Source organism: Oreochromis niloticus, linkage group LG15 (genome assembly GCF_001858045.2).
Source record: "Oreochromis niloticus isolate F11D_XX linkage group LG15, O_niloticus_UMD_NMBU, whole genome shotgun sequence".
Taxonomy (NCBI): domain Eukaryota; kingdom Metazoa; phylum Chordata; class Actinopteri; order Cichliformes; family Cichlidae; genus Oreochromis; species Oreochromis niloticus.
This window is the reverse complement of record NC_031980.2, coordinates 35461819-35482905: the sequence shown is the minus strand read 5'-3', so window position 1 is coordinate 35482905 and position 21087 is coordinate 35461819. Positions and strand designations below refer to the sequence as shown.

At 41.0% G+C, this 21087-nt stretch overlaps 1 protein-coding gene across 1 annotated transcript; it reads right to left on the bottom strand.

Annotated features, from left to right (window-relative positions):
- Positions 1–1109: 1109 nt before the first annotated feature.
- ppp1r2 (protein phosphatase 1, regulatory (inhibitor) subunit 2) lies at positions 1110–19790 on the bottom strand. Its single transcript, XM_003455351.5, has 6 exons — positions 19421–19790; positions 9565–9672; positions 9334–9417; positions 6321–6415; positions 4201–4368; positions 1110–3520 (listed from the first exon to the last, which is right to left on the bottom strand). Exons 1-6 carry the CDS (start codon positions 19546–19548, stop codon positions 3501–3503), a joined length of 603 nt encoding a protein of 200 aa, XP_003455399.1. The 5' UTR covers positions 19549–19790; the 3' UTR covers positions 1110–3500.
- Between the last annotated feature and the right edge of the window lie 1297 nt (positions 19791–21087).

Genomic DNA, 21087 nt, shown 5'->3' with positions numbered 1-21087 from the left:
TGCAACTTCGTTGTTGGTAGTCCAGAAGCTGGTCTGAGTACTTAAGAAACTGGGATTTTCCCCACACAACCATCTCTAGCATTTACAGAGACCGGTCTAAAACAGAAAACATCCAGTGATATTTTCTGGATTGTTTCATTCCTGATATGAAGGCAAAACTAACACGATAAAGGTATTCAGAAGAGCGTCTCTGAACAAGCAGACACAACAGCAGAAGACCACACTAAGTGCTGCTCCTCTCAGCTAAAAACAGGAAACTGGACCAGAATTGCTCAATAAAAGACTGGAAAAACTTTGCCTGGTCTGATGAGTCTGGGTCATTGCTGACACATTCAAATGGTGGTGCCAGAATTTCATGAGAGCATGGATTCATTCTGCCGTGTATCACTGCAGGTAGTAGTGGCATCATAAATGGCTTATTCCAGCAGGATAATGCAGCAGGTCAAAATAGCTCAAATTATCCCAAACAGGTGCAACAATAAGTTCACTCCACTCAAACGGTTTCTACAGTCACCAGATTTCAATCCAATCTAGCATCTTTGTCATGTGGTGAAAAGAGGGATTCACACCATGGATGTGCAGCCAACAGATCTTCAGTATCTGTGTGACGTGGTCATGCCAATGTGCACACAAATCTCAAAGTAATATTTCCAGCACCTGATTGAACGTACAAGGTGGGGAAAAAAACTGTAACTAATAAAATGTCCAGTTAGTTTAGAAGCTTCAAATACCTGCAATGTCATTGTTAAGTGTTATAACTGAGTTCAAGGGAGATTAAACTACTTTTTAAAGGGTACTTTTATTTCTGCCAACTTATATGAGGACTAGTTGGGGGGAAAAGTATGTCAATGGAACGGACACATTTATAGATTCTAAATATGGATTTTTCTAGTTTTCTTTTTAAATAAATAAATTGAATGATAACCTAAAATGGCTTCTCTCTCTTCACACTCATTTCAAAAGAAAAAGTTTAAACGCCCAAAAACTAGAGGAGGGCAAATAGTTGGGTGAGCTGCAGTTAAGAAAAGCTGTGAAATTTGTAGCTTTAATCAGACAGACACACGTTTAGTTCAGGTTTTCTTGCTCCAAAACAAACCACACGACAGGAATTCCTAACAACATGTGTTTAATGATCAGAGACAAAAAAAAAAAAAAAATTATAGACAATCTGATGATGCAAAGAACATGCAGTCTGGTAGTTTAAAAAACAAAACAAAAAAGTACACACACGGATTTAACATCCATGTCAATCTGAGACAGACAGTGCAAAGTCGTGGGGCTGCTTAACAGTCTATCATCCTTAGAAAGCAAACCGGGGGGGGGACGAGTTGTGCGAGACAAGGGAAACAAACAACGGGGCATATCCTGTTCATTTTACACACATACAAAGATACATGAGAGGCACGTTTTCTTTTGATCAGTAATAACCACCTACGGGGTGATCGTGTCAGATTTTAATCTTTTTTATCCAACTGAGAAGATAAAGTCCTCTGAAGTCTTCTATCAGTCTATGGATTCAGTGATCGAAGAAGAAGAGCTTCTAGAGAACATCGAGTTCCTGTTTCCTGATGAGAAGCCTTTGATAATTAGCTGCTTGAATGGTTTTCCCCACTCACTTTACAGAGTTTCTCTTAGGTGTTTTTATATAAGACTTTAAAATAAATCCAGAAGTCCAAATGTTTCAAAGATTTTCCGTATTCCCACAATATAAAGCTCAATACTTTCAATCACAGTGAGGAATTAACGGGTCAGAGGGAAATGAAAGCTCAAAACACGAGACAGTCAAGGCTCCTGCACGCTTTTCATTTCAAACACCACCTCTTTGTTTACTAGACTCAAGTCGTACAGTGTGTAGTCGGGATCGGGACCTTTGCTTTCTTTCCTCTGTTACTCGAGTCAGACTACATTGCAACTTCCTCGACGCTTGCAGGAACTCCAAACATTACAAAAAACCATTGAAAGCCACTTCCAACGTCTCCATTAAGGTCAGTAGCATCAGCATCTCTTTCTACAGAGATCCCAAACTGCATCACACCAAGATACTCGACAAGTCCGACAACTGGTGTGTGATGAAGCTTAAAACACAAACTAAATAACATAATCACAGATCCTGTCAAAGCTCTAACGCAGTAGGCAAATTATGCAAGCAAGAGCAGAGCAAGCGCTCCAGTGGATGTTTTACCTCAGCAGCAAGACTTCAATACAGACCCCCCAAAACACCGTTTAAATTACTGTTACTGCTCTGGCGAGGAAAATAAGAGAACACTCATACCGTTGATCTTCCTTCATAACCTCACATGCACGAGCAAAAAAAACCGATTTTAGTTTAGTCTGATTAAAAAAGAAAAAAAAAAAAGAAAGTGCCTCTGTAGACGTCATACAGGCCGAATTTCTTACTGGATTCGATCTGGTGCTAATGAGGTATGCATGTTTGTAAAACCGAAATGATGAAACTGAGAAATACCAGGGGGAAAAAAAACAAATCAATGTGCCGATGTAAATACAGTTAATGTGTAGCGATATGGGAGAGTATCATGGTGAGGCACTGCAAGTAGTGGCTCGCAAACCAAAAAGCCCAACACCCCCACGGTCAAGACGCCGTCTCAGTACAGCCCTCAATCTGAGATGCACTGCTCTACATATTACAAATGTCAGGACTTTAATCAATGTAAGGCATCAAATTTTGATTATTATTATTTTTTTGGTGGCAAAATTTAAACATTGTGGGCTACATACAGAATCCCCAACTTATTTTAACACCATTGCGCTAATGACAAGTCTTCAGCATTACCAGGTAACTGTTAAAAAACGTGAGTGGGGATGAAAACAAACAAACTGGTCACCATTTTGACCAACTTTTATCACCGACAGTACTGAAGGGGGGAGGACAACAGAGCAGCAGGTCATAAAGCAAAACAAAAACATACCCAAAAAAATAATAAATTCACAGCCATCGGTGAAAGAGCCGTCGTCATGTCTCGGATACGCCTTTGAAGAGGTCGTGGGGTTTCCCCTGGCTTCCTCCAGGGCTGATGTGCTGGCTCTGTGGCCGACAGAGGAACCGTGTGGAGCGGCCAGATGGGAGTCCTGGTACTTTTTTTTTTTTAATTTTTCTTTTTTTAAAGGCCTTGATCCTCCATTCAGGGTCAGAATCACACCCTTCAGTGCGACGCCAGTTCAGAAGAGGCGGGAGGAAGAAATTCTTGGCAACAGGAGAGGGAAGAGGAGGGAGCAACAGTCTTCTTTTGTGTGTTGTGCAGATTGCGGGGGTTGAAAAAACCAGTGCGTCATATTGCACAGTTGGAAGGAAAAGTAGAGCCAGACGTGTGACCGGGAGTTTAATGGCTGCTGAGAGTTGTTATACCGGTGTTGAAGCGATGTTGCTGTGTTGCTCAGTGTTAAAAACATCAGCAGCATTGTCTTTCTGATTCTTGAGTCGACAAATACACGCACACACACACACACACACACGCAGGGCTGAAGGTAGGAGACGGCATCATCTATGAGTCCAGAGAATCAGCTGGAGAAAGAAAGAAACAAAGACATGAGAAAAGACAGGAGTGGATATATTTTTCTTTTATTCAGCTTTTTCATCCTGGAAAAAGTGGACGTGAGTAAGCCATTTCCCATTTCAGTAAACAGACCAAACTCATGACTCTAAAAGTTTGGTCAAAGTGAGTACATGTTGAGTAAAATTAGGCTTCTGTTTCATGTGGCTTGTTGTTTTGGTTTTTTTAACCGGAAGTGGCACAAATACACTTTAAAGACATGCAAACTAATGAGCAAAACAATTAGTTCTACATGTAACAGTAAAAAGCACAGCCATTCCTAAAGTCAAGAGTTCTACGACCCACTTAAAAACCAGAACATCCATGAGGCCCACCCCATCTTAAATCTTCACTCCAATCAAGTATTTCCTTGAAAACTTTATTCAAAAAACATAAACACAGGCTGTTGGCTATAAATTGCTACCTGGGCATATGCAAAGAGTTGAGGCCCACATGTGACCCCCCTGCCACTGGGACACAAACAACAATACAAGAGCAATAAATAATAAGAATAATGAGTAATATCACAAACTAACCACTTTTTATATAAATAAAAAGTGAATTCAAATTGCCCACCAGGGGGCCCCAGCTCACACTTTGGGAATCACTGCTTTAACAAATACCCAACAGGGCGCCGTCTCCCTCCCCTCACCTTCCTGTGGCGGGTCAACACTGATCTCCTCCGTCTCCTCCGTGTCATCCCTCATCTCCTCGTCTTCGTCATCTTCTAGCTCGCTGGCGATGAGCTGGCGGGCTAGCTTGATGTTCAGGCCCTCATTGTAGTGCATCTTCCTCATCATCTGAAACTGTTTCTTTTTGGCTACAGGGGACAGAGACATTTGAAATCACTTTAATTTGCCAAAAGCAGCAAGTTCAATGCTGGCACGTTGTAACTGTAATGATACAACAGAGCTTTACTCGTGACTCATGGAAAGGTTGATGCACTGTAAAAGCATGCAACAACACTGTCCCGCATCTGGCATCAGTAAACAAAAATCTACAATAGACAATATAGTAACTATAGACAACAATTTTCAAGTGTCTACTGTTTCTTATTTGGTCAAAAATAATGAATAAGAGGGGAAAACGCGCCCGTTTAAAATAAATAAATAAATAAATAAATAAATCTCAAGCATGGCATGACCTGCAGTCTGGGCATTGCAGCGAGGGTCGCTATAGCAACTAAAAGAAGAAAGCCAACATGTTCACACAAAAACCTCAGCAATCATATGGATCAGTTTCACTGACATCCAAGAGAAATGTTCCAGTTACACTGTTAGACTCAAACACTATCCTTCCTCCATCAACAACTAAACACATCCTTCCCTATGCCATGTACTCCTGTGGTCATGGAAACGCTCCGATTGACTTTGATTAGCCCACACCGCATCCTTGAGGACACGGATAACCTTCACCTGTGAGTCAGAGTGGATGTTGTGAATATTTACGCGACTCCTGCATTTCTGCTGTTTGATCCAGCTGGCCTTTGTGTAATGTAAGCAGTTTTGTGCGGAGCCTGTTTGAGACCTAACAGAGGCGCTGCTGGCCTGTGTTTACGCCTCACAGTGTCAGTGATGCGGCACTGGCCAACTCAGCATTTAATGCACACATTTGAGACAGTAAAGGTTACAACGAGGTTCAGCCAAGCAGAAGCAGAGTTTCTAATGTGTGAAACGACAACAGTGGGCTAATTAAACCATTTCAGACACTGCATGTATGCAGAAATACACAGAGCAAATAAAAACATTTAGTGTCAGTACTTGTTGATGTAAGACTATTTAATAATTAAAAACAAATATATAACTTTGTGGCTGCATAATAAAACCGTATGAATGTTGTTCATGATGAACTCTGTTACTTTCGCACGCTGGCATGTCCCACTGAGATGAAACCCTGGGGTAGTTTACTTCTAATTTAATTAGATTTTCAGATTATTATACTGCAAAAAAAACATCCAATCTCATCTTTGGGCTTGCCCATTACATAAATAAATTAACTTAATTAACAACAGATAATCTGTGGTAGAAAAGTCAGTGTTAGAGTACGTTTATGACAATCCTATTAACATGCACTAACACACATCTGTTGTTATTGCTTTTAACAAATCTTATCATCCTGTTGTGTCACATGACTTAAACTGCATGTCAAAAAACTGCTGATGATGCTCTTGCAGTTGGGAGGATATTGACCGGATTTGTGACTTTCCAGACTGTTCTCTAGCTGTTACCTGCACAGGCCAGATATAAATATAAAAGCCAGCAACAGTAATACATTCTGTGTGTGTGTGTGTGTGTGTGTGTGTGTGTGTGTGTGTGTGTGTCTCCACTTACAGCTCTGCATCTGAGAGCAGTGTGTGCCGAGAGTGTGCACAGAAGGGCAAAGTGGGAGAACAGTCAAAAGCATGCTGACAGAGAGAGAGAGAGAGAGTGAGTGTGTGTGTGTGTGTGTGTGTGTGTGTGTGTGTGTGTGTGTGTGTGTGTGTGTGTGTGTGTGTGTGTGTGTGTGTGTCTCTAGAGGAAGTCAGCAGAAGGTGAAGAGCACACCGAACACTTGAGCTCTTTCTCAGTCTGTCCCCTCTCTGCCAGCACTTGGTTGTGGAGTGTCACTCTGCATTTAGTCACCCTCACAGCTGTGTAGGACACTTTGTGTTGAGGTGGAAGGAATACATAAACAGGTGAACTGCAGGACACACACGCTAAAATAACCTGAAAGCCCATGACCGCTTCAGAGAAGAAATTGCAATATTCCACTGAAATCTGAGTGGATGTCTACCTTGTTCTTCGGGAGTGAGCTCCTCTTCCTCCTCCTCACTGCTCTCCTCCTCTTCTTTCATGAAGCGAGGCTCTGAGCCCTCTGCTGCCACCAGCCTAAGAAAGAAACAGAAAGGGCATACATTAGGAGATTCCCAATCCAATTTTACTTGTCTTAATTGTGGTTTCACTCCATTACACAAGTGTGAAACCAAACACAAACAGGCAATGACTGATAGAGCCTCAAAGTCACAGTGAGTGGTTGAAACAAACAAATAAACTGGAGAGAAACAAAGGACGGGAGGCATTAGGGGAGGTGGAAAAATGAGTAGGCAGAGTGAAAAGTTTAGGGATGCGAGTGTGTCAGTACTGAAGCATGAGATAAAAATAACAAAGAGCTTTAACAGAGGTGGACAAAATGAATAACGAGTCATGGCTGAGTGGATGGTAGTGAAAACGTGAAAGTGCCTACGGGGAAGCTCCCATTTACTGTGCTACTGCTCTCCAACCAACCAGCTCGAGAGAAACACGTCAATTTCTCCACTGTTTCTATGTGCTGAAACAACGCTGGCGAAGCAATGTGAAGACAAGAGGAAGAGAGATGGCACGTGAGATTAGTTAAGACAGTTAAGAAGCAAAGGTAGCACAGTTAGGAAAAGCACAGTTAGATAATTGATGGATGACGGGAGCAAGAGAGAGTGGATGCTGGGGATCTAAACGAGGAAGAGAGCAGCTGCTGCACTATCTGGAGGGTTTAGTGTAAAACAATGGCTGGCACTCAATGCACAATAGGGGTGGGGGAAAAAATCGATACTGTGTAGTATCGTGATATTTTGTTTGCTAACAATGTATCGATACAGGGACAGCAGAAATCGATATTTTGTTACAAAAGAAGTTTTTGTGGACTGGAACATGCTCTTACTTCAGAGCATGTTGATCAGCTCCTTTTTCTGAGCAAGAATCCTGACATTCCTTCACTGTCCAAATGTGTTTAACTTTTTTTATGGCAGCAATAAACATGAGTTTGCTTATTTTAATTTAAGACATGTTTTATTTTAATTAAGTTTAAAACTTTTTTATTTAATGTAAAATAATATTTTATTTTAATTTACTTTCAAATTCTTCAGTTGCTGAAGGGGCTGCATAGTTTTCACAAATTGCATAGTTCAGAATAGCCATAATTGTACCAGATGGTTGCATTCAGTTAAGTTGGACTAGACTGTAATACAAACCGTTCAGTTTGTCAACAATAAAACTGACTGAAATGAGAGAAAGACTGAGTGTGAGACTTTGTTATTAGATAAAATGAATATTGATAAAGTTTACCTTTATGTACAGAATCTGAATATCGCAAAATATTTTTAAAAATTGCAATAATATCGTATCGTGCGTTAAGTATTGTGATAGTATCGTATCGTGGGATGTATGGTGATTCCCACCTCTAATGCACAAGCAAACAAAGGCGGCTAATTGACTTCCAAGCCTGAAGCTAATCGCTACACTCTGTGGAGCACACACACTCGAACGAGCTCATCCCAACCCTGCGCCGATGCGCTTATGTAAACACAGTAACTCACAGCGGACACGCTTCTCGAGCTTCCCGTTAGCGCCCGCATCACAGCTCGGAGTGGCTTTCTGAACACAGACCTTTTGGATCGCAACAGCAGGAGACAATAAGATGTTATCCGCCCTCCTGCTTTCCATTTGTGTCCATGAATTATGACACAAATCACTTGTTTTGTAAAAGCACCGTTCTTCAGTGTGCTCTCAAGCTTCACCTCCTAATTCAGTATTTTCACTCCAAGAGATTACATGCGGACTGCATTCAAATTGGATTCGATAATACACATACTGTAAAATTCTCAGATTTCAAATACAGACAGTGCCATAGTGACTTCTTTGTTTTACAGCATAGAGGAAATTTGTTGGCAGACCACAAAAAGGCTTTACCCCCAGCCTGAGGACAGCAGAAGAACCTGATTGTTAGCTGGGGGTTTGTTAGCATAAGCAAGAATAAGACATAATCAAAGAAAGCACCTCAGACTCATCTTTTTCCCCACATGTGGATCAATCATGTTTACATCTGTTGTCATCCCCTAAATACTTATGAGCCCAGTACAACACTAAAAAAGCAGCTTATTCCTCTTCCTACTGTTATTTGAATTCATCATCCAAGTCTACCACTGAAAAAACATGGAGTTGCTATAAACAGCGAAAAGTCAGAGTCAGTCTGCTAAAGGTTTGCAACTGAATGGAGCCAAATTGATGATTGCATGTCATCCGTTTGTGATAAATGGGTGAAAAACACAAATCTGTTTCCGCCTACATACACAGAAATTCACATTAACTACTGACATTCAGAGTCCAGTGATGACCTCCCAAATAGTGACATTGTTGCTGCAGCATGGCAGATAACTGCAAAATGACACAGGCACTCAACAGCCTTGCTTTTATATATGAATAGAGACAGGTGACAACAAGTTGAGTCAACTCTCATTGCAAAGCGATGCATCGCAGACAAGTTGACCTTGTTGGCTCTGATTGACTAGATGATTAGACGGCAATTATTTGCCAACGTTGGTTGGAGACAGGTTGCTTCCCACCTGATGTGCAATTCCCTTGCAATCCAAAGTGGTCACTGAAACTACTTGCAATAGGCCACATATTTAAAAACGAATCAGCAGGATGTGACCATATGCTGGCATTATATTCCTTCTTCCAGCTTCCAGCATACATTTAAGTAAAAACATTTACTTCATTGGAGTATATTTGAAGTCATACATTAACTGAATGGAACAGCTGTTAAGAAAAACACAAAGACTGCTTCATATGTTTTTGGATCAGAAAATTACTACAAGTTCTGTCACTGGGACTTATGGATAATTGTGCAGTAACATGGCGCTCAGTGTCTGAAAGTCATCACAGTCATTTTTATGCACATTCCTGTTGAAGGACAACAATGATAGCATCTCTAATCGGCTGCACCCTCGCTTTTCATTTGCATTTGTCTCCCAGCGCTCAAGTTCAATTCTTACTTTGATGCCAGGTCATCGACTGCAAGTCCACTTTGGCCGTCTGAGTCACTTAGTGCTCCTTCATCTTCGTCATCCCCAATCATCCTGAAAGAGAAGTTTATAAAGAGAATAATGAAAGCAGGGCAAGAAAAAGTCCTGAACAGTCAGGCACCTATATAGATGATATACTGCCATGTAGAGCGCTACTGTTTTAGCAATATTTAAAATGATATTTTATCTGTAACTTTGAACCTGTTGTAAGGTGTGCTGGGTTCATCGATCTTCATCAGGCCGTAATCTTTGTCAGGTGGATGGTATGTGGCCAGGATGTTCATCTCATCCCATTTCTGGGATTTCTTCCTGTAAAATGGAAGGAAGAAGAAGGGTTAAACAGACAGTCACTCAATGTGGACCACTGCGCACCCAGCTACCATCCCATCCCACAGTTTCCTCCAGGGAGACGAGTGAATAGATTTAATCTAGGACTGAACGTGCCCCAGTTTTCACTCAGACCGCATTATTTTGGGAACACACACACACGGACAAGGCCCAGAAATGTCCTCCGCACCAGTTTGTCCCAGCGACTACCAGGAAGTGTCACGGTCTTTGCTTTTGTGTCAAGGTAACACATTGTGGATGCGGGTGTGGGTTTGAGTGGGTGGTGAGGCTTATCAGCTGTGAGTGAATGAGGCCAAAAGTCCAACAACCGACTCATTTGAAACAATCACTTCTAGAGTTGATTCTGGTTCCATCTCTCTTTAACACATCTGCTTCTAATCCCTCAAATGGTTTTATTCTCATCTGGGGAATAAGGTTTTCACCACGGCATGCTCAGTCGGGGATTTTTTTTTGTTTTGTTCAAAAATTACACTAATCCATGCTAACCTTTCAAATCCTTAGAGGAAATGAACTGAGACAAAGACAGCAAATCAGTGCTGAATTTGAATTTTTGCTCAAGAGGATAAAGAGAACACCTGCCACCTGCCAAGAGGAGTGATGCTGGAACCGTTTCTTTTAAACTCACAGAAGAAGATGTTATTGCACTGCCAAGAGTTTGGCAGGTTTCTGTAGACTTACTTGTAATAATTTCCATTTTATATTCACATTTCTTTCTCCTTTCAGTTTATTCCAAGCCAAGGAAGCTTTCTACTTTTCACACATTTAACACTTCTACTTCCAGACAGGTTCAGCCAAACTTAGAGCCTTAATTCAAGGTTATCAGGGTCTGGTTAACCCACCTCTGCTAAGGTACCACATCTTGACTTTGTTCATGGAACAAAAGGTCAAGTACCATGGGAGACAGGAAGGAGTGGGAGGCAGGAGATGCTTAATCCACTGCCTGCTGTGACAAGCCAAAAAAGCTCCACAGACTTGAGCACTACAACTGCTTCATGTGAATGAACTGGTTCATTAAACTGTTTACATGAAAGCTTCAAACAGAAGTGCTCTGTTTATGTCAATTTCTAAACAGATATACTTACACTGAACTCAGACTACACAAGATTTTTGCCTGTTATGATGGAAACTGCCTCAGATTAAGTGATTATAGGATGACAAACTCTCACCTTTTCATGTGAAAGGCATGACAGACAGCACGTATCTCCCCGGTCAATCAGGCGCGCTGTCTTTCCTGACGTCATTAGGAAAGAGGGCATAGTCTATGTTTTTTTGTTTTTTTTAATGTAAACAGATCAGATACATGGGCAACACTGTCCCTATTATGTCATCATGCTGACAGTGGTACACAGCTGGGCAGTGGAGAAAAAATTCTCATCAGCTGGCAGAATGCTTGGTACTCACCAACCTCACAGAAGTGCCACCGCCCAACCCTCCAACATAACAGCTTATTTTTACTGTCAGGATGTGATGCGTTCTAAAGTCAACTTTAATTTTGGTGCATTATGACGAAAGAATCAGCTGTTGGGGGACTTCTCCCACTGCTGATCCCAAGCCAAAGCGAACGCCCTGCGATGTCCGGGCTGGGCTATAACCAGGCTGATGTAGGTTTCGCATACATAGATTAAGGCTAATCTCAGACTTACAAGAAAGGAACAAAGGAACTCCACTGGAAGAACAGGTAGATCTCCTGGCTTGTCACAATGACACATCAAAAATGAGAACAGAGGATGAGTAAATCTCAATACTGAAATAAACCTTCCAACCGCCAAGTTTGGCTAAAACTTGGGCACCAAATGGGGCAATGCTGCTGGCCTGAACTGTGGCTCACAAAGTGGTCTAGCAGTGGAAGAAAATACTCTAAATAGGCTGCTTTTGGAATGAATGCACAATGTGTCCTTTTTACAAATAATAAATATATCAACCACAAAGCTTTCATGTGCATCAAAGTATTCCTGACCTGAGATTGCTGTGACTCCTTTCTTCCTACTTGACAAGTTGGAGAAAATTTTCAGCTGCAAGAGTCAAATCAGACAACACTAAAGACAAGCAGAGCTTCATCAACACAACAGCAGACTCAGGTCTTGGAAATAAACAGGATTTTGCACATTACAGTGTTTTGTTTACTTCACTCTAGTGTTTCATTTATATTTATAAAAAAACAACAAAAGAAAACAGAAGCAGATCATTCTGTTTCATTACCACCAAACATCTTCACTAAGTCATTAAGAGCATCGTGAAAACTGTAGCGCAAAGATGAAGCACCTGCCTCTGCACGCGAAGAAAAAACAGGACACAACCAACTACTAGTACACACTAAATATAGAGCTCCATCTCTTATGTGATGATGACTTCCTCTCGAAGGTGGTCAACAGCTGGCGACATAACGCTTCAGGAAAACTCATTAAATAGAGTGAGTCATCACTGCGAGCTGAGCCGTGCTATCAGGTGGCATAGGCAGAGGGCGGTGAGGAAAGGTCCAGCCCCTGTGCCCTCTACCGCAGCATCAGCCCGCCAACAGTAACAGCAGCGGGCACAGTTTTTAACAGAGGTCAGCATAAATCTACAAAATATACTGCTTCCTGAGTACTCTAAGCGAGTGCCATGACCTGGCTCACGGGGAAACAACATAAAAAGGAAGCGTGCCAAGGGGAACAGTTAATTAAACCAAATGAAAGTGCCAAATTAAATATTTACAACAGGGAGCATGGAAAATTAGCATTAAAGCAGTAGCAGCCAGGGAAGGAAATGAATACCAGCCACAGGGAAGAGCTAATCAGTTTTTACAGGTGTCCCTACCAGTTTAACTTTGAATTTCAGCAATCCAAATATCAACTCTGGTCGAGACCACACAACAGAGCTGAGACGGCCTGAAAAGAAGGCCACGAGCCACCAACTCAGTTACTACTGTGCAGACTGTGGTGGTGTGAGAGGAGACAAAACAAAAACACAAGCCAATACCAGGTTTGTGTGAGCAAATAAGGATAACTCATTGCTAACATAACCTCCTATTAAATTCATTTACTGACTGCAAACTGTTGAGCAAGCATTATAAAAGATAACGTAGACAACCATTTGAACTTTTATGTAGTTGTTATCATTTTCTCTTTGTCCTCTCCAACTGATTTACTGTAAACCACACTGGTAAAAGTGGCCTATATCTGCTTGTATTTACAGACGGCCACAGCTCAATAGTTTCACAATTATTAGACAACACAGCAACTTTTTGATTATCCATTTGGCAGGTCAGTGATAATACAGTGAGAATTATTAAGAATTATACACTATAAGATATACACTTAACAAGTGTGCGCACCCTTGGGTACAGCACAGAAAAAGATTACACAAAGTTTGAGAGACGGCCAGCTAGAATTAGGACGAAAACTATTCCTTAAGCTCTTCTGATCTGCTCAGACTGTAGAGAAAAATGTTCAGGGGAGAAGCGGAGCAGGGTGGAACACAAATTAAATGCACTAGCAATCATGACAACGTCACAAATCCTAAACTTCAAAGGTCAAATGTTTCATTTCATCTGAACAAAACTACACCCACAGGTGGTATAACACTAAATTACGGCCCACTCCTGGGCCATGTGCCACTAAGGAGTAAGATATCTGCACATTTTACTGCTTCTTAATAAAGCTGTGGTCACACTTTAACCCAGTAGACAAGAGGCTGTTAGATACCTGTTGATCTTTTCTCGATAAAAAAGCTGCCTGGTCAACTGTGTTTCCAATTTCAACTGGAAACACAGTTGACCCCATCTGACCTGTACAGACAAATGACAGCCAGATGTTAACTAAGTTTTGTCTACTATCCATGTTATGGAAAATCAGAGATTCACTGCCTACCAGTCTGACGCTACATCATACAGTCATGATGAGGCCTGCAAGACAGTTAAAGAGGGGTCGGATTTCATGGAGGCATCAATGAATTATATATGACTGGGTGTGAGACTCAGACACTGTTAACTGTTAACTAAATAGCAGTGGGTGATTAAAGGGACAAGAAACAGTGCTTGTTTTTAGCAGCAAAAAAAAAAAAAAAAAATAGTGGTTGAAGCCTTGAATGCAGAAGGAATCTAATCCCCACTTCAAATGAACCCTTTTACTTTATTTTCTTCTAAGATTTATCTTTGCTTTTTCAAATCCAAAGCAATCTCATGGCGGTTTATAAAGCTGCCACAACTGCTGATCTGCAGACTCATGTTTGTGGACATGTGTGTTGTTGTTTTCTTGAATTGAATCTGCTGTCGTGTTTGTAATGATCTTTGTCCACGTACAACACAAGATCAACATTTTCTGCTTTAAAAAAAAAGCAAAACAAAAAAGACAACTTCATCCACAGTCTAGGAGTGGCCTGGGGTTGTTGACGGAGCGACTCCTTTTGCCGCTCACATCAGAGCCATATAGGAGTCACATACCATTCACATTTTTGCATTATTTATTAACACATAATATGTGATTAATTCAAAATACACAACTTGGTTAGGTTTGGGGAAAAAAAAGAAAAAAAGAAAATCACAGCCTGGGCTAAAAATGCAATGGCTGCTAGTTATTTTAGAACTATGTTTTCATGGTCACCGTGGTAACGTATCCAAGAATCTTGTGAACATCTCATTCAGACATGCCAGTCTTTCTACTGAAACACAAAACTTTGTATTTGTGCCAACAGTCATGAAAAAAAGACCACAATTCATGTCCATGAACACAAATTGCTGGGATAGCGGATCCTGTTTGTTTCATCTAAGAGGTGATAAAGAAAAAAAAAATTCTAAAAGGTGCATCGTACTGACTGTAAACCACAGAGTCAGACTGAGAGTGCATGAAGTGCTTAAACACAGACAGGTGGTCACATAAATGAATGGTGGGTTTTTGTAAAGCTAGTTCAGGATATCCTGCTAGCAGAGCGAGCTGGTGGAGGGAATGTGATGTTTTACACAATTGAAGATGATAAGAAGGAGAGCATGTTTGTGCTGTTGCTCTTTGTTAGTCCTGCCAACTTAAAATCATAGTAGAAATGAGCCTTACCAACTCGTTTGTGATTGACATTCAACAGGGCAAATTACTCGGTATATAAACTGCCTGCACTCTACAATAAAACCTTTAGATAATAAGCCTTTAAATACATTTATGCACACACTGACGCTGTGCTGGTACCTATAAAGGAGATTTTGACCCCCAAATACAGGACAGTTATTAGGACAGCGATAAAAATACAAGCATTTAAAAAAAAACACTGTTATTTAACAAATGGCCAAAAATAACAAGACCATCTCTGTTGAGTAAGGTAACACATAGTTATTGCTTTAACTATACGCACACCAGTGATGTACATGTGTAACCCCCCCCCCCCCAAAAAGTCCCATTTAGAGATAGAAACCCTGGACTGATAAGGCTTTAAAACTCTAGATGATTCTGAAATCAGCTTTATTGTGCATTACATCTTCCTGTATTGCTTAACCATTTGATTCTCAACAATATCCATCGGACTAAATAAACAACTTGATTATTATATGTCGTGGTTGTTTTTGTTTTGTTGTTTGTTTTGGGGTTTTTTGGGTGTGTGTGGTGCCGGGTGGGAGGGGGGGGGGGTGACAGGCATTTACCCAAGGTTATGAAAATTATGAAAAATATTTGAAGACAAAACATTGACATCTATATTGGTACAATATGAGAGCATGGATGCTCTGCATGCAGACAGTGTTGACACGGTCCAGCTCGAGTTCTCCATGGATTTGGTGCTTGGCTGCACACGGGATCTGTCCACAAAACTCTTTTTCCTCCACTTCCTCGTCAGTCAAAGAGAGGCTATTTTTAGAGCAGTACAGAAAAAGCTTGATTCACTGTTGAGTTAGGAATTCACTATTAACTGCCATCCTGGTATGGCCTAATTTCTCATGCTGCAGCTCAGAAAGAGCTCCTCGTGTCTAGACCTGCTGGCACGGGATAAACAGCAGGCACAATGGATGGTAAACCACAGTTAGCCTCTGCCAAGTAAAAAGAAATGGATGGTTACCATGGAAAGTAACCAGTAAGACATGTGGAGGATTTATTCATGAACATGATAAATGCTGTTACTGATAGAGTCCAGTGAGCTCCCAAAAATGCAGCAGCATTTGGCAGGTGGGTGGTGTTAATAAATGTCCATGACTAGCACATAGAGCTCATTTCATGTAGCGCCTTAAAAGCCCTCATATGTTGACTTCATCACATCAACATATTTAAAGCTGTATCCTGTAAGGTTCTTTTTTTTTTTTAAGTTTAGCCCATACTGCAAATGTGGTTCAAATCCTAATAAGATACTAATGAGGGGTCTGAACCTCTGCATTAACCTTGATAACTTCCTGTGCAAAAGTTATTCTTTTTTGCTTCAGGTACTCCTCCTGTCAAAAAACCCAACTAAGTCACCATTTTTGATCTTATTAGGATTTGTGTCCACTCCTCGATCACACTATGCCATGTCTCCTAATGTCACACATTACCAGTAGGGCTGGGCCATATCATACCATTCATGGTAATACCGGTGTAATTTTGGGCAACGATAGGAAAATGAAATATCGCGATAGAATGTGGGTAAAACGCGCATGCGCAGTGCCTATGTTTACATACGCACATGGCGGCAACGCAGAATGAGAAGAGCGAAAGTGGATCGTTAAATGAAACAGATGAACCAGAATTGGTTTGTAAAAATGCTGCAACTTCAGTGGTGTGTAACTGGTTTAGCTTTCGTCCGTCAGATACACAACAAAGCACTATTTTTGGTAGCGCATGCTAGCGGGCTGTCGTTATTACCGTGTTGTTTGGAAAATACGGCACACTTAAAATCAATCCTTTGATTTTCTGAAAATCGACAGTGTCCCTTATAATCCCGTGTGCCTTATGTATGAATTCTGGTTGTGTTTACTGACCTCGAAACGATTTTATGTGGTACACGGCGCTCGAAAATCTGTCAAATGTTTTAGTACGACTTTGCTAAGCTACGAACCCGCACCGCTTGATGGATTGTCGGAGCATTACGGCTATCGTAGGCAGGCGCCTCGCGGAGTGATACATACTGTGCTTCAACATAATATCACCGTATTGTGTGTGTATAACCTCTTTTTAAGTTTTGTGGATATTATACATGGTTATGCTGAGGATATGTCGGCCAGGTTTTTTGCACTCATAAAGTTGTGGAGTTGTAAAGTATTTTGTCTAGTGTCAATTATATCGTCAGTTATATCGTTATCGCAAATTTTCAAATGTATATCGTGATAAATATTTTTGGTCATATCACCCTGCTCTAATTACCAGGATAATCAAAAAACAGCAGAGCCAAATTGAACCACCTTGCTTACTTATATATTGTCCCTTTGTTAAAATGTGACCTTGTTAGCACTATTACAACCTAATTCAACAGCTTCAAAAGTTTGCTTACACACAGTTGCTGAGGCCAGAGAGAAAACAGAAAGTTGGCTGTGGAAATGACCCAACTGGATTCGGTCATTTGGTTCATGTTCCCTGCCACAGTCAAAAGCATATGAGAAGGTGAGGCTCCAGACAGAGAGAAGCTAACCTGCAGCTCTTGTCAACTCAACCCTCAGCACAAGTACCTAACAGGCAACAGGATGGCTGATTAAGCAGTTCTCTGCACCGGTTTCTGCATATCAGCATTTCATTAGGGACCCCAGTCACGTCCCTGTGAGCCTATTGGCCCACTCTGATTTATTTGCCCTGCAATGGTCCCAAATCTGAAGCAACCCAACCCCCATCCTTGATATCTTTCCTTGGTGTCCTTTACTACTAGTGGTTATGTGAGCAGTCGCGCTGGCCAACATGAAGTTGGATGTTAAGCCAAATAACGTGAGGTGTCCATAAAATCTAATAGGCAGCTGGAAATAAAGGTCACATTAGAGGTGTTCAAAAAGCAGAGGTTATACCGAGCCTCATGAACACTCAACAGCAGTGTTATGAGATGTGAGTGTATCCCCCCTCATATCTGATAAGAATCCCACATTACTGCTGTTCACATCAATCTGAGTTCAGTGAGGCAGGAGTCCATCTACACCCTTTTTATCCACCAATGGGGTTTGACTAGGTGGGATACTTTCATCTGTTCTCTCAACTTATATAAGGATAGTCTTTCTAAAACACTAAACGGGGGAGAGCCTTATTAGCCATTTGATGTATGCTCATGATTAGGATGTTCTTGTCTCCTTATGGTGCTGGCTTCAAGTAGCTGTTTCAGGTCTGTTGAAGGTATGGTTTACAGTACGGTACTGAATTCAACCCTTAAAAGAGCGGAATAATAATCACCTCAACTAAAGTGAATCAGAATCAAAATTTTCCCTCATTTTGTTTGGGAGATAAAGTCTTAAATGTGTCCACTAAAGTTAGATACCTGGGTCACATCATCTGGAATGAGCTTCGTGATGATGACAATGATATGAACAAGGAAATAATGCCACATGTGTACAGATGATGTTGAAATACCTCTTTTTTAGAGCCTGTTGTACTCGATTTCACACAGCAGATTTGTGGTGCTCTGGCAGTATATCAAAAATGCAAAAGCTTCAGGTACTATAAAATGATGCATTCAGGATCTTACTCAAAGTACCATGTTTGTGACTACTACTGTCCTGTCCTTTCATGCTTTGCTGAGCAATTCTATATGCCGATGAGCTGATTCAGAAAATCTGATCGTGTTTCTTGTTTGTTTTTTTTAAGGTTTGTTTTACTTAAGTGATACAACATATTTCTTTTGCTTTTTGAAACACACATGAGGACAGCCATGTTTATCACAGACAGTTGCTTCAGTGATAATGTCAGTGTCAGACATAAATATCAGAGGTGAATGAAAGAGGACACAAATCTGAAGTCTGGCAGACTAATCAAATCTTTGGCAACACGTAGTATTTAGTATAAAGTTTAAGCCATAGGGACAGTGTGGTCTAGTAACAGGGTGTTGATTGTAGCTGTGCTGTAAATGTCGTAGATATCCATCACTCTAATAGATCCTTTAACAGGCAAAGTGTTACACAGTGCTTGCATTAGACATACATCGCATGCAGTGTATTTCTTTAATATGCAGAGGTTTATTCTTAATCCAAAGCTTGATCCATGACCATAAAACAAACTACTTGCTGCTTAAAATCACTAGCAGAGAAGGTTGATGAAATTAATGGGCTTAGATTAGGTCATGAAAATCCTCAATACTCTCGCAATAGTCTACACATCCACGCGTAAACGCGCCACATTTTGCCCAACTTCACGTTATTATGCCTATTATGGTAATGGTCATCTGGAAGCTGTCACTATCGCGGTAACAGCTCCACACCTTCTTTTACTAGTGCTGATTCATGCTACTACACAGTGATGGGCACTGAAACCTCTAACTAACAGAATAACCGTTTTTTAGCAGGCGTTACAGTCACACTGCATGTGGTGACTGTTTATTACAGGCTAACAGGCTAACCTGCTTCCAAGGGGGTGTAAACGTTAGCGCTCGGTCATAACTCCCATCAAGGTTTAAATCAGAGACGAAGCATCACACTGTCTAATAGTTACAGAAACACCCAGAAAGTTCTCAATCCGGCACCACACATTGCCGGCAAACATCAACAGCCAATGAGCTGACGGCGGGGTAACGTTAGAAAGGCTAACAAGTGTTTAGCCATCGTTAGCTAACGTTACTCGGCTACCAGCCTCAGCACAGCTCAAGAAAAACTTACTGGTGGTCATCCTCCGAGAGCCCCGGGACTTGTTCTGTAATCTCTTTTGGCTCGTCGTCGGGCAGCGACTTGTTTGCAGCGCTGTTCTTGTTTTTCAGGATGCCTTTTATCGGCCGGGGAGCTGCCATTCCCACACGCTGACTGTCAGACCGGGGCTGGCTTTCAACTATTTCTCCTGCGCTGATTTTCCTTATTCTGTGATTTATACGATTCAGTTACAAAACACAGACTCTGGTTTAATGATGCACTCCGTCATAACTCAATGCTCGTCCTCAAACTCCGGACAAATCTAGTCAGGATCCTGCATGTCTACTCTCTCCCCGGTTGTTCACTGACTGGTTGGGCGGCGGGGTAACAGCGCTACTAGCGGGTCTGCTCGACGCGACATATCGCGGGATTTCTAAACGAGATTTCATTTTTTTTCATCTGGTGCTGCGTTTTTGCGCTCGGAAAGGACAGATTTTACAAAGACAAGCAATTTAGAAAAACTTACAAAAAACAAAACCCCATAACAATAACAAGATAATTATCTAAATTAATTGATAGGGTCAATTCTACATAAACGTGCTAAAATGTATTTATTTTTCTAATTTTTAAACACTATAACAATACTACAATATAACTTTTTGACTTCACGTATTCACAAAAATACGTTACCTTACTCCTTCGGCAACTCTGATCAATTGCTTGCTTTATTAAAAAAAAAAAGAGGAAGAAAGAAAGAAAGAAAGAGGCAACAAAAGTGTCTTGAAAACAGTTCAATAAGAAAAAATGACACTTCATTTTCACCAACAGCACTTTACTACTTAATTTACATGCTTCAACAGGAGTACGATGAAAGGCATTTAAAAGCTTAGGAAATATTATTTCTTCAGTCTCTCAGCACATTTAGTCACAGAAGAAGAGGAATGCAACAAATCTCCTTTTGATCTTAACCCTAACAAAATTTGATGTAAAATTATCAACATATTTTATTTAATGTGCCAGGAGAGAAAAAACACACAGTAACACTAGTGACACACATCTGGGGACAGTTGAGATATACAGGGTGGGCTATTTATATGGATACACCGTAATAAAATGGGAATGGTTGGTGATATTAAAGTCCTGTTTGTGGCACATTAGTATATGTGAGGAGGCAAACTCCTCAAGATGGGTGGTGACCATGGTGGCCATTTAGAAGTCGGCCATCTTGGATACAACTTGTTTTTTCAATAGGAAGAGGGCCATGTGACACATCAAACTTATTGGTAATGTCACAAGAAAAACAATGGTGTGCTTGGTTTCAACGTAACTTTATTCTTTCATGAGTTATTTACAAGTTTCTCTTTGTTCACAGCTATTGACATGTCAAAGAGGTTAACACATGAGGAGCGGATTGAAATTGTGTTGATATCTGGTGAATGCAGTAACCGGGTCATCGCAGCAGATTTCAATGCAAGACACCCTACGAGACCACCCATCTCCCATGCTACAGTTAGCAAACTGCTTGCTAAGTTTCGTGAAACTGGTTCAGTGTTGGATTTGCCAAAATGTGGATGCAAGAAAACTGTCACTAATGAAGAAACATCAGTGGCTGTCCTAGCTTCATTCAGCAAGAGCCCACAGCGTAGCACTCGCCGCATGTCACTGGAGAGTGGCATTAGTCGAACATCCCTTCGGCGGAT

Coding starts and splice junctions, on each gene's coding strand:
- ppp1r2 (XM_003455351.5), bottom strand. CDS start 19,548: ATGGCAGCTCCCCGGCCGATAAAAGGCATCCTGAAAAACAAGAACAGC. Junction 4,369..6,320: donor GCTCACTCCCGAAGAACAAG/GTAGACATCCAC, acceptor TGTCCCCTGTAG/CCAAAAAGAAACAGTTTCAG. Junction 3,521..4,200: donor TGTTGACCCGCCACAGGAAG/GTGAGGGGAGGG, acceptor TTCTTTCTCCAG/CTGATTCTCTGGACTCATAG.